General features: G+C 34.9%; 1 protein-coding gene across 1 annotated transcript; it reads left to right on the forward strand.

Moving 5' to 3' along the window:
* LOC125650459 (NADH dehydrogenase [ubiquinone] 1 alpha subcomplex subunit 13-like) lies at positions 1-12,683 on the forward strand. The gene is made up of 4 exons (XM_048878797.2): positions 1-171; positions 6,560-6,638; positions 11,831-11,902; positions 12,328-12,683. The coding sequence occupies exons 1-4, from the start codon at positions 78-80 to the stop codon at positions 12,584-12,586; spliced, it is 504 nt and encodes a 167-aa protein (XP_048734754.1). The 5' UTR covers positions 1-77; the 3' UTR covers positions 12,587-12,683.
* Positions 12,684-18,893: the final 6,210 nt, after the last annotated feature.

The raw sequence follows: 18,893 nt of genomic DNA on the forward strand, positions 1-18,893 counted from the left end.
ATTTAGCAATTAGTTTTTACCAATAGTTCCGGTTATTGGTTCTGTTGACCTTGATTCAAGATTGGTCTACTTGAATCATGGAAGGGGCTGCGCGACCAAAGCAAGATATGCCCCCGAAAGGGGGATATGGACCAATAGATTACAGTAGAAAATTATTCAAACGAATACCAGGTAGGCTTCAAATACTGTAAACATATATAGGATACCTGTGCGAGGGTAGGGGGTTGCATGGCATACAAGCCTATCATAAGAAAGATAGAATATGCTTTATTTTAGAGTTTTTCACACTTAAACTTTGCTTTTTAAAAAATTCAGAACTTGTTGAATCTCAGGACTTTTTAGATGTGGCAAGAAATCAGAACAGTTTGCAGTTTTCCGGATTGCAATTCTGTAAAACAGGGCTAGAAATATTTAATCACCGGTCACCTAGGCTATCAACTTCAATTTTTACTGATCCATTGAGAACTTTTACTGAAATAATAATGAAACATTTTCATGATAACTATTATACTAATATCTTGTTTATTTAAACTAGCATCAATAGTGGGTTTTTAAAAAAATGTCGTAATCTTGCTATTCTTTTCCATGTGTATTACTTAAACTTAGAAAATAGTCAGCATCTTCATTTATTTCATTTGTGGAAATGTAGTGTTACAGTCGAATGAAACTTGCAGCAGGAGATGTGCATTATAATAATTTTTTGTTATTTTTAAAGTCGGATATACATAATCAACAAATAACATTAGCTATATCTTAGCTATTTTCCAACTTGCACGGATGTTTGCACAGGGTTTCAAATTAACATTCGCCATTGCGACTAAATTTCTGAGTGGGCGAATTAAAATTACTGTCCAAGTTGCCCACATGGCGATTAGGAAATATACAAAATAAATATTTGTTTTTCAATTTTGTCCAATCATTTCATATTTTTTTTTCTTTAGAAAAAGTTCTTGATCTGCAAAGCGCTTCATAATTAACTTTTAGAAGCACTTCTCTGCAAAGCGTCTAAGTAATTCTAAATTACCGACAATGTGGCAATTTATAAATGGGGTCTGTGAACCCAAGAAACAAAAAAAATACCGACAGAAAAGAATATCACGGTGATGATGACAAGACATAAAGACAACGGAAGCTCCTGGAAACACGAAAGACCAACCAACCATGGCTAGAAAACACGGAAGTGCATGGGTATGACTCATTTGTATTGTAAGTTGATACCTGATACCTCTTCTTCGGGAAAAAGGCTAGGAAACATGCCCGTCACATGCATGGGGCATGTGGTGTAGTTGTGTCTTGTTCGGTTGGTCTTCCATGATTCCAAGAACCTCTGCTGTCCCTCCGTCCCACAGTACTCACCGTGATGTTCCTTACCGTAATGCCATCAAATGCCACAGAGTCCCGTTTCTTTGTTACCGGTTGCACGTGGTATATATTAAACAGTATAACAAAACATGAAAATACACTATGGCTTTTCAAATAAAAGGTATTCTAATTTGTGGGCGACTAAATTTTGGTGTGGGCCCCTAGAATTGCAAGGTTAATTAACCCACATGGCTACCACAGGCTTCCAGTTAGTTTCAAACCCTGTTGCGCTAGGGGGGGGCCTTTGAGTGGGAGGAAACCCACATGTCCGAGTGGGCGGCCACCATACCCACTCACATACAACCACTGCCGATCATGGGGATCAAACCCGGGTCGTAGCGGTGAGAACTACCCGGACACCCGGTTCTTAGGTATTACTCATTCGGAAGTCCTCCTGTGGCTCATACCTTTGTGTGAAGTGAAGGAATTATCCTTTTGATGATTGTATATATATACTCCACTTAAGACAACTTGTTCTTAGAAACTGAATTTTTCTACATTGTATTACTTCATAGTATAACATTACAAAGTAAAATCAAGAAATTATTTTGCATGCAATGAAAACCTGGACTTTAATTACATCTTTACCATGTTTACAAGCCCAATCATTGAGAAATTTTGATTTATTATTTAAAGTAACTAGCCCCAAGGGCACAAGCTCATTACAAAGCACTAGCCCAAATCTATAATAAGCTGGTTCAAGAACATTATGATCTTTATGATTTTGATCTGCACTAGGCTGTGTGTGTATTTTCATTATGGTGATTTTTATAAGTTTTTTCAGGATAAATTTTTAACTATATATCATTATGTAATAAAATTAAAGGTGTTATTCATACTGTGTTGTAAAGTATTATTTGCATATTTGTACATCAGCACATTTGTGACGCATATATTTAGAAATAAGTTTATCACCTACATTGAAATACCTTTTCAGATATAGTGTCTTGATTAAGAAGAATTTATATTAGGCAATAAATAATGTTTAGAATAACATTGAAAGTAGTTCAAATATTACCTAATGATGGGAACTTTAAGAATAATCATTGTGGTTTTAATACCAAGAGATCAACTGAGTCTTTGTAAACACCATTTTCTTGGCAATTAAACTTTAGAAACTTCACTTATAAAAACAGATGTACCCTAATCAATTATTCAAAATAATGTGTGGCTTCAGTATTATTGAATCATTCATTTGGCCCTTAAATTTGGTGCTTACAACAATGTTTTATGTAGGCAGTGATTCATTTTGGCGTGCGTCCTGCATAAATTACGCATTGAATTTGCTCAGGACGCATGATTTCAATAACTATGCATCCCAACGGACACATGAAAACTTGAAATTATATGAACATTTTTCATTTTCCCTCCGGTAATTCGTACAAAATCTAAAGCTCCAGAACGTATTAAACACCAGAGATATTCCGAATTAAGATTTATGAAATTTCATTGGTCAACTCACATTGCATTAACCAATGAAACCAAATTATATATATGGCATTACGGCGGGTAAACAAAACTGGGAACTAGAATTTCCTCGCATATAATCCGATTCCATCGATTTTTTTTACTTCATGAAACGTCCTAATCAGAGAAAGTTAACAACATTTTTGCAAAGTGATGTGAATGATTATATTGCCAGTTACTACGAGTTAAAAAAAAACCCCAAACGCGGAGTCCCCGAAATCAAATGTCGGTCCTGAAAAAGAAGTAGAGGTTGAGAAAATTCGAAAGGTGAAAAAAAATGTCACCAAATATGGCTTACACTTTATTCTTCGCTAATTGAGAAAAATGAAGAAATTGGAGAAAATATTATTTATTGCAGCATTCCCACAGAACATAGAAAAACTAAATGGCATAAACAAAGTAGCTAGGAATAAAAACTCCCATCATTCAACTTGACAGATAATAAACTTATTTGTGTGTGGATTGGATAGTTTCAGAAAATTTACATTGTACCACTCTCCAAATTCAAATCCTTGATTTATCTGTTGCATGAACTTGGTCTTGAGGAATTTTTCATCTGAAAATCATTTTGCAAGATGAACTACGAATAAGAATTTTTTGCAAATGAATTATCTGATGGCTTGTAATAAAAAGCAAAATATAAATTCCCTAGAAGAGGGTGACAACAGTAAGCTTCTTCCTTAACTTGGTTTGTTTATACCTGTGATTGTCAGGCTGTTTGTTTGAAAGAATGAAATTTGGACTCATTGATTCTAGCATGGGACTCGTTATTGTTAGCAAGGGGAGTCCGCTGGACTCATGATAACCATTTTCAAAATGAATCACTGTGTTGGTATTCTTAAAATCAATATATTTCCCCCTGAATAGTCCAGTGTGTGCAGTTGTCTACACTTCAATTTCCCCTGAATAGTCTAATGTGTGCAGTTGTCTTCAATTCAGTTTCCCTGAATAGTCTAGTGTGTGCAGTTGTCTACGCTTCAGTTTCTCTGAATAGTCAAGTATGTGTAGTTTTCTACGCTTCAGTTTCCCTGAATAATTTAGTGTGTGCAGTTGTCTACGCTTCAGTTTCCCTGAATAATCTAGTGAGTGCAGTTTTCTATGCTTCAGTTTCCCTGAATAATCTAGTGTGTGCAGTTTTCTACGCTTCAGTTTCCCTGAATAATCTAGTGTGTGCAGTTTTCTACGCTTCAGTTTCCCTGAATAATCTAGTGTGTGCAGTTGTCTATGCTTCAGTTTCCCTGAATAATCTAGTGTGTGTAGTTGTCTACACTTCAGTTTCCCTGAATAGTCTAGTGTGTGTAGTTTTCTATGCTTCAGTTTCCCAGAATAGTCTAGTGTGTGTAGTTGTCTACACTTCAGTTTCCCAGAATAGTCTAGTGTGTGTAGTTGTCTACACTTCAGTTTCCCTGAATAGGCTAGTGTGTGTAGTTTTCTATGCTTCAGTTTCCCTGAATAGTCTAGTGTGTGTAGTTTTCTATGCTTTAGTTTCCCTGAATAGTCTAGTGTGTGTAGTTTTCTATGCTTTAGTTTCCCTGAATAGTCTAGTGTGTGCAGTTTTCTAAGCTTCAGTTTCCCTGAATTGTCTAGTGTGTGCAGTTTTCTACAATTCAGTTTCCCTGAAGTGACTAGTCCAGAGTACTGTTGCTAGTTGTCTACAGTTTTCCTCAATAGCCCAGTGTGCAGTTATCTAGAGTTTTTATACGACCGTCTTTAGACGGGACATATTATGGTACAGCGATGTCTGTCCGTCCGTTCGGGGTTTTCTTTTTATAATTTCATTTCCCTTTCACATATCATGCTGAAACTTGCTGTGTAGCTTCTTTGTGGGTCACTCTAGATCATACTGCAATTTTGATCCATTTCGACCTTTTTTCCAGGAGTTTTGCCTCTTTATTTGGAAATAATTATTATATGGAGGGTACATGATTTGTCCGCCCTACTCCTCCCACAGTTTTCAAATGAGGACCTTCTTATTTTGTGGAGTGTTTGTATGGGTATTGAAGATGTGCATGTGGGATGGATTTTAATTTTCTACAATTTTTTAGAAAATTACAGGTTGTTGAACTTAGTCTGTTTGGAAATTAATATTCTATGGAGGGTACATAATTTGTCTGCCCAACTCCTCCCACAGTTTTCAAGTGAGGACCTTCTTATTTTGTGGAGTGTTTGTATAGGTACTGAAGATGTGCATCTGGGGAAGGATTTTGATTTTCTTCCATTTTTGAAAAAATTACAGGTTGTTGAACTTGGTCCATTTTGAGGAAATCTTGATTTTTAAGCTAAGACCCTTTGTTCATATGAAAGTTTGTCACAGTCTCATGATGGCTGATACTACCTGAAGCAAAGTTATACAAATTATAGCACAAGAAAAACACCCTGTGTAAGCATTTCACGGGCGTATTATGTACCGTTTGCAGTACTCTTGTTTGTAGATAGTTCAGTGCACAGTTGTCTACCGTTTCTCTCCAATAGTCCAGTTTATAGTTAGCTCTACAGTAGCCCGTTCGATCTTTGTAATAAAGTTACAGTCGAGAATTTTCTGAATGGTAACTGCAGTGTTTGCACCAACTTCTTGTCATATATGGCATACCTCAAGATATCAACTTCTCATACTTCTAACATACTTGTACAGTAAGTTTTTATTCTACATCTGCACAAAACATTCATGGTCTTTAAATGCCTTTTATTTCCTTGGACAGAATATTGTGGAATTTGGGAATTCTGTTCATTTAAGTTCGTATGTTAACATTTAGGATCTTGCGTGTGTGTCCCTATTACTCTAAAATGTTGCAATGTATTTTGCAAGAGAATTCATAAAAATGAAAGCTATTTGACATCTAAGTCCAAAATATTAAAATGTCACCACCTTGGCTGCTATTAAAGACCAAGATTTTAAGCCCCATCCTAAAAATCACATGGTCAAAGCTTTTCAGTCAAGGTGAGAAGCAATGAGGTAGGTATTGATTGACATACCCAAACAAATACAACCATGAATTGGCATCTTCGCAAGCCAAGGGTTTTCGGTCCGCTTTGGTATGGGCCGAAAACCCTTGGCTTGCGAAGATGTGAATTGTTCACCTCATACATTTTGATGACATTTAACATCACATTTTCATTTATGTGCTGATTATGATATATTGTAATTTGAATTCTACTTTTAAGAAATATAATCATGATAATGGGTAGCTAAGATTCTGTCTAGGTCAAACTGACATCGCGTCTCATCTCAATATTCAGGCAGTATGTTATATTGTACATCACACTGTCTTGTTACAGAAAATGAAAATACACCAACCAAATGACTCAAATCTGATGTTGGTTCATTTGATTAAGAACAATACTAAATCAGAATCCTAGTATTGTGTTAAGAGGAAAACAATTCTTGAAACCTTTTCATGAAGCACCAATCATGCCATTAGCAGAATATTTCAATTAGTAAAACAGTTATTTTCAACTTTTATTTCCAGCTATCACAATTTTGCTTCAATATTAGAACATTAGGTTCTTTCTTGTTGGAAAAAAAACCTATGTTAAGTCAGTTGACTGTTGGTTTTTGTGTTCATGAAATTTATACATTAAATTTACCTGTGACTAGTGCAAATAAATAGAATCGGTACAACTTTTGGAGTTCAAAACACTAACCTTTTGGTTAACAGTGTAACCACTTGACAAGTCATTTATGCATCTCATCGGTTAGGACATTATTTTACAGTTCATGATTTATTTTCAGGAAAATACATTCTTGCTGGTTTTCTTGGAGTCACGGGATATAACTGGTGGTTGATATGTGAGACAAAAAGATATAACAAGTAAGTAATCTAATCTTATATTCAGTTTGACTTTGAATCAAAGCTTAATTTTGAGGTTCAATTAAATCTTGATTGGATTACATGTTATTGGCTTCGTTACCATTTAATTAACGTAATCACATTCAAACTCTGCCCTAAAGTGTTCCTCAGGGTTTAAACTAGACATAAGAAGTCGGTGTTCAATTTCTTACCAGAGGGTACACTAGTTATACAAGCTTCATTTACAATACACCTGTCATCTTCTTTAAAAATACAAGAATCTTGTAAAATGTTTAAATTACAAATTTTGAAGGTTTGTTCATTCATTATGTCGTCTCCCCTTCAAAGGGGAAACTTATTTTTTTTGTCAGTGTTCTTCTTAATTATACCCCACGCAACAAAGTTGTGAAGGTTATAATGTTTTTGACCCATCCGTCAGTTCTTTTTTTTTTTGTCAGTACAACTCTTCTTAATATTATCATAAAATCTAAATTTTGTCCAGGCCGTAACATGAGAAACTTAAGACATTAGGACTTCAATCTTCAAACATTGAAAGAGGACATTACGACAAGATGCACTGTACCAAACTTTTTTACCTTGACCCAATTTTATACGCTTTGACGGGGACGTATTATGGTATGTCGTCCGTCCGTCTGTCTGTCCAGACCTTGTGGGCAGGATACAGACTGAACGGTAAGCTCCAGGATTTTACAAATTGACACATTTGATCACCATGATGAGAGGAAGATGTCTATTGTTTTTCAAGGTCAAAGGTCAAGGTCGTAGTATCACTTAGTAGGAAACCCTTGTAGGCATGCAGGATACAAACCGAACCGTAAGCTCCATGATATTACAACTTAGTATATTTGATCACCATGATGAGAGGAAGATGCCTATTATTTTTCAAGGTCAAGGTCACAGTATCACTTAGTAGGAAAACCTTGTAGGCAGTATACAAAGCAAACTGTTGTGGCTAGGACCGTCAAACTTTGTACACATACACTTTATGTCAAGTGGAGGATGCCTATTGTTTCTTAAGGTCAAGGTCGTAGTAGCAGGATGCAAACTGATTTCTTGGGGCAAGGACCATTAAACTTGATATACATACATCTTATGCCAAGTAAAAATATTACATAGAGAGTTCTTGATTTGTTTTGTTTTTTCAATGCAAAGAAAGCTTGTCACACCCTAATGATGCTGATACTACTTGAAGGCAAGTTCTACAAATCATGGTGCAAGAAAAACGCCCTGTATTAGCTTTTTATGGGCGTATTATGTACTTTTGGCGGTACTCTTGTTTCATTTGAGGTGAACTGAAACAAAAACACAACCCAGCCATAACTCTAGAACCTTTTGACATGTAGACTTGAAAGTTAGAAGCTGAGATATACTATATTGCAATTTTTGACACATTTCAAGGTCTTATAAAAAGCAGTCAAATGATTAGATAATGTGTTCATTTCTCAATTAAATAAATTGCTAACCCTTAAACATCAAGTCTTCTTACTTAGGAATACAATTAGTAGTGCAATATTGATGAAAGATAGATGCCATTTACAAGACATTTACACTGGTTCTTGATATTTCCTGCTTCATACAGTCCCTGAAACGTTCTACTATACCATTTTTCCGTTCGTTCACCGTGCGATCTCCCTTTACAGTTTTGCGCTCACTGTGCGTTCATCGTGTGTTTACCGTTCACTGCCATTCAGAACACCAAAGTAAAAGGATCGATTTTCATAGCAAGTCATCACCATGACCTATTTTTGGATTTTGACGGCTATATTTGAATATTTCAGATACTATTTGACTTACAATCATCAAACTTTGTCAGTTGATGGGTCTTGAGTCTTCAGAGTGTGTCAACGAAAAAGTAGGTCACTGTGACCTACTTTTGGAATTTGATGTTTATATCTGAATATTTCAGATACTATTTGACTTCAATTATCAAACTTTGTCAGTTGATGCATCTTGAGTCTTTGGAGTGTGTTGACAAAAAGTAGGTCACTGTGGTCTTCTTTTGGAATTTGACGGCTATATTTGAATACTATTTGACTTGTCAGTTGATGCATCTTGAGTCTTCAGTATGTCGACCAAAAGTAGGTCACCGTGACCTACTTTTGGACAGTTACATTTAAATTTTCAGGTTCTATTTGACTTAACATCATCAAACTTTGTTAATTGATGAATCTTGCCAAGTGAGAAATTTTGCCTGTTCTACAATGTATCAGAAGAGTGATACTAGTTGAAGCATCTCGAGTCCTCGGAGTGTGCAGATTATAAATTATTCTAATTGTATGCATAGTAAATTCAGTATTTAGCACCCCAACCGTCTCTATGTCCCTTGAAAAAATTCATGTAGAAGAGAAATATGTACTACCCAGATATGCACGTACCAGGTTAAGTAACTTCATTTTGTAATTTTGATTGCCTAATCTAATAGTGTACTGTATGATATCCCCTTCATACACTATCATGTGATAGGTCTTTAAAACCTTGTTAATTGGTGAATCTTGGTTAGTGAGAATTTTCGTCTGTTCTACAATGTATCAAATGAGCGATTATAGGCCCATGGGCCTCTTGTTTTGTCTCACTTGACAAGAATTTTAGACAAGTCAGTTTTTTCCTTAACCTGATGCTACATTTTAATGCACATTCGTGCCAGAATGTTGAACTGATTGGACAAGTGTTTCTATTATTTTACGCCTATATTTATGAAAAACGTCAATAAATGTATTTACTCCTTTCCCTAAATTTGAAACTTTTGTATCGATTGTCTCTAATATAAAGATGTAATTTTTCTCGTACATTTCTGCCCCACATATAATATACGTATAGTTTAGTACAATAAACAGTTTTATCCGCATCAAAAATACACAAATATTGCACAATCTAAATTAATGTAAATTCATGGTCACACTAAATATTTTGTACGTACATTAATTCTGGGATTATTTCCTGAAGTCGATATACTATACATCTATTTGCAATAAAGTGAATTACGCAAAATCTGCGTAGTAATAAACCTTTTATAGTATTTAGAGGCATTCAGGTGTCAACACAAGATACCTATACTACATGTGTTGTTTGTTTAATGCATTTATCTTTACTCCTTTCAGGATGTTTTCGAATTGTATGTAATCTGAATGACTGCGCTCATAAATTTTTACGTCATGCATGTACAGCTGTAAATTCTTGGCACTAATTACTAGACTATCTTTATATCACATACATTGTTTATACTCTTGTATTAAGAAATTAAATACTATATATCTTAAGTCAAAATGTAATACATGTAGTATACTGACATGACGCACCAATATTCATGATTTATGAAAACGTCAAGAATTTTAAATACACATGTATATGTAAGACTCTAAAGTGCATAAGAAATTATCTTTTGTTTGTGTATGATTGCTGCGTGCATTGACGGGAAATTTACGATCATTTCATGAGAAATATACATCCAGTACTTGAACAAACAGATGTATCTATATATATATTTCCTACCTGATTATAAAATTAGTACAATCCAGGGAAATAATCCGAAATATACCAAATGAATAGCCATTTTGCATTCACTGTTCACTCTGCATGCATTCACCGTTCACTCACCGTGCGTTTGCTCACCGTGCGTTTGCTCACCGTGCATTCCCCTGTATGTTCACTGTGCGTCCACCATGGGAAAGCAGAACATTTCAGGGACTGTAATAATGTATGCCTCCACTCATTACTATTTGCCCCATTATAAGAATCCCAAACTTTGACAGGGAGACATGTTTTTTATATGCCCGTCTTAAGACGGGACGTATTATGGTATGGCGTTCATGTCCGTCCGGTAACTTAAATACTACAAGGCCTAGAATCATCAAACTTTGTCTGTAGATACATCTTGGGTAGAAGGTGTGTCGCACATTAAAACCAGGTCACTGTGACTTTTCATTAAGAAGATATCCGTCTGTCCGTCCGTCTGTTAGCTTTTTCGTGTCCGACCTGTAACTTAAATACTACAAGGCCTAGAATCATCAAACTTTGTCTGTAGATACATCTTGGGTAGAAGGTGTGTCGCACATTAAAACCAGGTCACTGTGACTTTTCATTAAGAAGATGTCCGTCCGTCTGTTAGCTTTTTCGTGTCCGACCCGTAACTTGAATACTACAAGGCCTAGAATCATCAAACTTTGTCTGTAGATACATCTTGGGTAGAAGGTGTGTCGCACATTAAAACCAGGTCACTGTGACTTTTCATTAAGAAGATATGGCCATATATGGCAAAAACTTGTCCGGCTCATAATTTGAAAACTATTAGACCTAGAATCACCAAAATTGGTCAACTAATGCATCTTAGGTAGAAGGTGTGTCGCATCCTACTTTAAGGTCACTGTGACATTTAATTAAGGTGATATAAAAAAAAATGTTTTAATGGGTACAATCTATACTGTTAACAATATGTGACGGGCATAGCATGTGCCGTGGCGGTGCACTTTATTTGTTTAAACAATACCCATCCACTAGTTTTCATATAAAGTATATGAAAACACTATTACATGTATTTTATTATATTCCCATCAATGTTTTGTTTTTTGATACTGTGGATTTCACAGAGTGTGATCCGATTTTCCTGATCACCACACTGTGGTTTTCTGATTCCGTATCAGTATCCTCTGAAACTGATGACGTCACAATGCATCAATGCAACTTTTTTGTGTGCAAAATATTGACCGCGTCACAAACAAAACTGCGTACACAAAACATAATGTCAACTCAGCGTGATCCGACTCTTCGGATCAAGTTACTGTAGTAATAATACATATCAACTTTCTATCATTATTGTGAAACACGTATGATAATTATGAAACCAAGTCTTGACTTTTTACAATGAATTTTATCTGTCATCATGACCTGTGTGAAGTCTCTCTCTTGTATATTTATAACCAAACTTAGAGTTGTGGACGGGCAAACAGACATACAGATCCAAATATAATTAATATATCCCCCAATCTTTGATGTAAATGGCATGATAGGAGAAGTGTCATTCATTTTAGATCTAGTGGTTGAAGACCAGAGGACCTTATTTACAATTTTACAGTGTAGCTGATTATTCTCCTAAATATAATGTAGTCAATGCACTTTCACCGAGGTCTTGGATTGGGATGGATAATTATCTTAATAATATATAATATGATTGATCTCTATTTTGATTTGTATTTCAGAATGCTTCAGTTAGAGAATACAGAGGCTAATGTTGCATTGGAACCATTGATGTTAGCAGAGAAGGACAGACTGTAAGTAATTTGAATACTGTGTACCTAGAAATTTTCATCCAAGTAATTTTTTTTGCCTGTTTCGCCCTCATCTGGAAGGAGAAAATTCAAAACTGAACACTGAAAGTTTTATTATATTTTTGGGGGCCAATTTAAAATGAGGAGAATTTTACGAGTCTGGACAAAAAAAAAAACACCATCCGAATATTACCGATATTTTGCAATGGAGTGAAAATCATTTCAAAGGGCAAAAAATATGAAAATTGCACAGTGCACTGAAATTAGCAAATGTTGTACTCTAGTAGTGTGTATTTTTCTCCATGTAATCTTGTATTATGTAGTGATTGACATTGTCAATTTAAACATCACAGCAAATAAAGATACATGTATGTTGTTAGTCTGAAATACATTTACTTTAATACATGTACCACCTTTTTTTCCCCTAGAACTTTAAAGTTGTTCCGACAGAACTGTGAATTGGAGGAGGAGCTTATGCAGAATAAACCAGACTGGAAAGTGGGCACGCTTTATGGAGAACCAGTTTTTCACGATGTACGAAAACAAGGACTTATGCCAAAAGGATATGAACTTTATGCACATGCAAATATGATATCTGGAAAAGAGATTGATAGAAAATATTTTGTCAAAGCCCAGGGAGCATACTTTGAACAGCTAACCAGGAAAAATCCTGAACCTCCAGAGTAAAAATAAAACATGGTTTAATTATAAGACTTAGTGGGGAAAAAATAGTGTAACAATTTTTATTTCAAATTTGTGTATTAAAATTTTACTACATCTGTAATTTGGCATATTCATTTCTTTATGCTGTACAGGGAGTTTCCCTAGTACATATATAGAGAAATAACAAATATCTTGCACATTGTAGAATTCATGTCATTAACATTTGGAATAATATGGTCAACACTTTGTGAGAGCATGTAAAAAGTTAGTGGGTAAAATGCCACTGTGTATGTGATCATTGTATTCAGAGTTTGCAATACAAAGAATGAGGGAAACAATTACATTGTACCATTCATCAAAATTACCAAGAAAAGGACCGAAATTACCTCAGTATTTGTTCGTCTATTATATCATCTAGTCAAAAATGAAATTTCATGAAGATTTGGTTCTGATTTGAAGGAGATGTGGTCAGAAAACGATCTTGTACTAGAAGCTTACTATTGAGAAACTATAATTATCTGTAGCAATATCGAGGATCTTGCATCCATAGCCATTTTCAGAATAGTTTACTATATTTGTATGGGTGAATTTGAATTCACCATTAATGAAATATATATTCTCTACACTTGTTCATTTTTTTTCTTGCAACTCCACATTGTCAAACTTTAGTGATATACATGTCATCATTTGCCAGCCTATGTTTTATATATCTCTTTGGTTTATACAATAAAGTGTTATAATTACAAAAATATCTAACCCGTCTTCATACATCACCATTTACAAGGACCAGGAAACTCTTTGTATAAAAATATTAGGAATGAAATGCAAGATAGTTGATATTGCTACTCCTACATGTACCAGGTATATTTATATAGTTGATATTGCTAGTCGCTATATTTATATAGTTGATATTGCTAGTCGCTATATTTATATAGTTGATATTGCTAGTCACTATATTTATATAGTTGATATTGCTAGTCGCTATATTTATATAGTTGATATTGCTAGTCGCTATATTTATATAGTTGACATTGCTACTCGCTATATTTATATAGTTGATATTGCTACTCGCTATATTTATATAGTTGATATTGCTACTCGCTATATTTATATAGTTGATATTGTTACTCACTATGTTTATATTTCACGTCCAGAACAAGATAGTTTCCTGAACTCCTTCAAATCAGAACATATCGTATGTGACTAGATAACAAACATATACCGAGGTCATTTCGGTCCCTATATTGGTAATTTCGGTCCCTATATTGGTCACTTCGGTCCCTATATTGGTCATTTCGGTCATTTCCTTGACAATTTCTATGGATCTGGGAGTTGTGTTAATAGCACTTAAGTGTACACTACCGACTCCCTGAAAAGTACTATATAATTCAGAGTTTCCATGTACCATTTCTCACATGTTCCGCAAAGGATGAAACTTTACTTTGCATATCGCATGAAGTAATATACGGTAATCCACTATCCAGGACCATTTTAAATGAAGTGTTTCACTGGGAACACAAAGGACTTTGTTCTCTCACTCAGGTATCCTCGGACACAATCTCCACAATTTCCCCAAATAACTCGCGTCGTAATTCAGCAATCTGCTTGGCTTTTTCGTGAGCATAATCGTAATACACGTTCCTCATTCCCTCAATCACCGCCAAACGGAGTCTCAGATGGTAGCGAAAAGCTCTAAGGTTTTTCTTCTTGGCGTCGTCGTACCTCTTCTGCAGCGCTGTCAAAGCCTGGTTCAGCAACACAATTTGCTCGCATGATCTTCGAAATCTTCTTTCTGCATCCACAAGATTCACGGTTCTTTCATTATAAAAACGGTTCGAACGTCTGATTCTGGTCATGATAGTACTCGACCCAGACTAGTGGATTGCAAGACGCCGAATGGGACAGAATATTTCTACCCCTTTGTTGTTTCAGCCTGTTGATAAACGCCTCCTTCAGAAAAAACGCCAAATTATCACCTGCCAGTTGCCTAAGTAACAGCTGTCGCGCGACGCGAGCTGAGACGTTGTATTTTAATCCCCCGACGGTGTTAAATCCTTGGGGTGGAAATTCACAACAGATAAATTATACCTGTGAAAAAATAGCTATCAATTTCATTTTAGGGCAATTGTATTTAATTTTAATGCGTCGCCTTTCTTTTGTGTAGATGCGAGAGTGATGTGTCAACATTAAATGATTAATATATATATAGCCTCATGGTAGTACATATGTACACTGTAAATTACTTTTAGTAAACATATTCAAGTAAACTATTGAAAAAGAAGTGTTTTAAAATTGTTTCGATCAATTAAACGGGAGCACGTATGATAATATATGATATTGGACACTCCTCGTACATGTAACATAGTAAATACATGTTAAAATGTTGTAACAGAGATGGTGTATCCATTTCAAATTGTAGTGTATAAAGTATATATCCAAAAGGGTAACTGAAACCAAAACAGGGTTATAAATTCTAATTTGAAAGTATGATTTTGATGCCAGTTTAAACAAACTGGTATTGAATAGTCAACTAATTAGAATAGATCCAACTTCTACTGTTTGCAATACGTGTGCTGAAATCGCGCAGAAAATCTGTACATTCACGTATATAACACGGAAAGTTTTAAAACAATACTCTCACATTTTACAAACTGTTATCAAACCTAAAAATTATTTATTTGTCGTCATCAAATTGCAGTGTACTCATTTGCTGTTGCGAATTTACAATTTGGAATGACAAGGAATAATTATTGGGGGGTGGGGGGACCGCTTTTCGTATACCATAAATTCTATTGAATGGTTATATGCAAACACTGTTTTTAACTGTGCATCGTTTGAAATCTCTCCACTTTTATATGTTGATAACAATATTGCTGTTATTTTATCTGGGATCAAACCCTTTCTATCCGTCCTGTTTGATTAGGTACCAAGACAGAACAACATTTGGTAATTAAAAGCTTAAAATTTATGAGCCTATTAACTCATAAGTTGTCTATGAAATTAACTCCTAAGTTGGCATTTGGGCAATTGTTTTAAATCATAAAACTTGCCCATGCACAGGTGATGCATCCATGATTTAAGAGTTATTTAAAACTCTTAGCTGGGATGGACAATTAAACGAATCTATACAATGGAAATGTGACACGTCCTTAATTTAAGAGTTAGTTTTCTAGCTGAAATATGCCTCACAAACAGTAGATTTAACTAAGCTTTATAGACGATAATTAGGAGCTTAACTCCTAATTCGTTAGTAACTCGCAAGTTTGAATTGGGCATTTTTTTTTTTATCTCATAAGTCTCAAATTATAACACATTGATTCCAATCGTCGAGCTATCCCCAACACTAGTTCACAAGGATCTGTCACCGAGTATACCCCAACATGCGGGGTGTGCCGAAGCGGCAATATAGATGGTCGTGGTGCGTTTTTGCATAATATCTCAGTTTATGGATATATTTCGCAGGAAAGCATATGATGACGAAAGAAAGTTTAAATACAGGACTACATGGAAGCAAATTTATCCACTGTACACTTTGGAATTTTTTATCCAATATCCCAACACACTTCCGATGATCGGGACAAGTTTGGCACTACTGCGTGTCTATGAACAAATATCAGGACAACGCTTTTACATGGCCGATAAGTATGTGTTATCTGTACAAATTTATGCATATACTGTCAGTGAATAAATCCATCGTACTCAAAGATATCGACGAAAAATTAATGTTGACCACCCCGTTCGTTACCAGATTTCTTTTATACATAAGTGCGGAATGTCATTCAATATTTAAGTATACTGATTGTAATAGTGTTTCAATATGTTGTATTATACATGCATGTACTGTAAGTAAAATAGTTTATTGACTGAAACTCTGAAAGCAAGACTTTCGTTACATACACAATACATTTACACACGTTATATATCTATATAATATTATGCACTGAACCAAGCAGTGAATGTATCAGCGAGTTTTTGTTTCATTATTAAATCTATCACCACACATCGGATACGAAATACCTATATATACCCTAAAACACCTGCAAGACTTGAATTTGCAATCTACATATTGTCAGCCTTGTAACCCGTTGTGTAAACCTGATAAAGATCTCTCCCTCTTTTTTTTTTTTCCTTTTTTTTTTTTAGCTCACCTGAGCTGTCGTCTGCCCGTAAACTGTTCAAATTTCCATCTTCTTCCCCAGAACCACCAGGCCAATTTCAATCAAACTAACTACAAATCATCTCTGGGTGAAGGGGATTCAATTTTATTCAAATGAAGGGCCATGTCCCCTTCAGATGTAAAAATAGGAAAATTGGTCACTAATACTCTTTTTCTCAAGAACTGGACTAGCAAAATACAAATTTACATGAAAGCTTCCTGACATAGTGCAAATTCAATTTTATTAAAAGCATGGCCCTCAGAAGTTAGGATGGGACTACAATAGGGAATTAGAGTTTTACATAATACTTGTATATACAGAAAAATCTCTTAAAATCTTCTCGACAAGTACTGGGCCAGAAAAGTTTAAATTTACAAGAAACATTCCTGACATAGTGCAGATTCAAGTTTGTAAAACTCATTGCCCCCGGGGGTAGGATGGGGCCACAATAGGGGATCAAAGTTTTATATGCGAATAAATAGGGAAAATCTTTGAAAATCTTCGCAAGAACAACTGGGCCAGGAAAGTAGAAATTTACATGAAAGTTTCCTGATATAGAGTATAGATGTAAGTTTTTGCAATTCATGGTCCCCGGGGGTAGGGTGATACCACAATAGGGGGTCAAAGTTTTACATTAAGATATATTGGGAAAACTTTTAACAATCCCTTTTTCAAGAATCACCGAGTCAGAAAAGTGAAAAATTTCATGAAAGCTTCCTGGCAAATAGTAGATTCAAATTTGATCAAATTATGGTCCCCGAGAGTAGGATGGGACCACAATAGGGGATCAACGTTTTATATGATGAAGATGATATATATATATATATATATATATATATATATATATATATATATATAATTCAATAAAAAAAGCAGGAAAATATACAGTTCCAAAATATATTTTTGTATATTTTCCTGCTTTTTTTATTGAATTATTTTGACTGTGTGATATCAACTCTTTCTATTTGGATTTTATATATATATATATATATATATATATATATATACATATACATATATATATATATATGTATATATATATATTCCAAAATATAAGTAAATATCCACACAAGTAATAGTATGATAAGGAAAAATTAGAACGCCGAAAATAACCCAACCGGTTTAATTTCTCAATTTTGCTTACTGAACCAGCGTGGGACTGATTTGTTCAGTTCAGCCTTGACGTTCGATCAGAACAGACTTCTCTATTGCCACATATTATACTCGGTAATTCTAATATGTAGACGTTTTGTTTGATATCAGCTTTTGTAGTTTAGTTGTAGTGTTAGTTTCCTTTTGTATTTAGTTTTCTTTTCTATGTAAATATTCTACCGTCCTGAGAAAGGGACAGGTCGTCCCGAAAATTTGACATTTCACTGTTGTTCGTGTCGTTGGTCATTTTTAGTGCTTTATGTATACATACAAATATTAAAACGACGGAATTCAGGGGATGAAATCTACGTATATCAAATGATTTAAAATTGAGACCAATAATAGCCCCACACAACGACTTAGTAATTTGTTAGATATACATGTAATCCTCAAGCCTCTTTGTACAGAAGTACCGAGCTTTATTAGAGGTGACATGAAATTTGTTTTAAAATATCATATCCCCGACACTGTTAAAGAAGATACAACACTTGTAAGTTTCGATGTGACTAGCCTTTATACCATTATACCCCACACCTTGGGTCGTGAAGCTATCTTGTTCTGGTTGGATAAACATGGAAATCAAATAGACTCTAGATTCTTGAAGGACTTTATTCTTGAAGAACTGCAACTAATTCTTTAAAACAACAGTTTCTTTTCAGATAACAAGTACTTTTTACAAATTAAAGGTACAGCGATGGGTACAAAAGTTGCGCCGACTAACGCCAGCCTGGTTTTAGGATTCCTGGAAGAAAAAATGCATACCGAAACTGAAAAAAACCCCAAACATTTGGATCCGATTTTTCTAATTATATCAAGTACCAATGGAAACACTATTTAGACGACTGCTTCAGAATTTTTTGGGGAAAACCAGACAGGGAATTAAAAGAATTTCATTTGTTATCAAATCAACTCCATGAAAACATTAAGTTTACAATCGAAACCAGCCAAAAGGAACTTCCGTTTTTGGACATGCTTATCACCAAGCAAAATAATAACATTTCCACGGATCTATTTTACAAGGA

The sequence above is a fragment of the Ostrea edulis genome, chromosome 5, assembly GCF_947568905.1.
Source record: "Ostrea edulis chromosome 5, xbOstEdul1.1, whole genome shotgun sequence".
Lineage (NCBI taxonomy): Eukaryota > Metazoa > Mollusca > Bivalvia > Ostreida > Ostreidae > Ostrea > Ostrea edulis.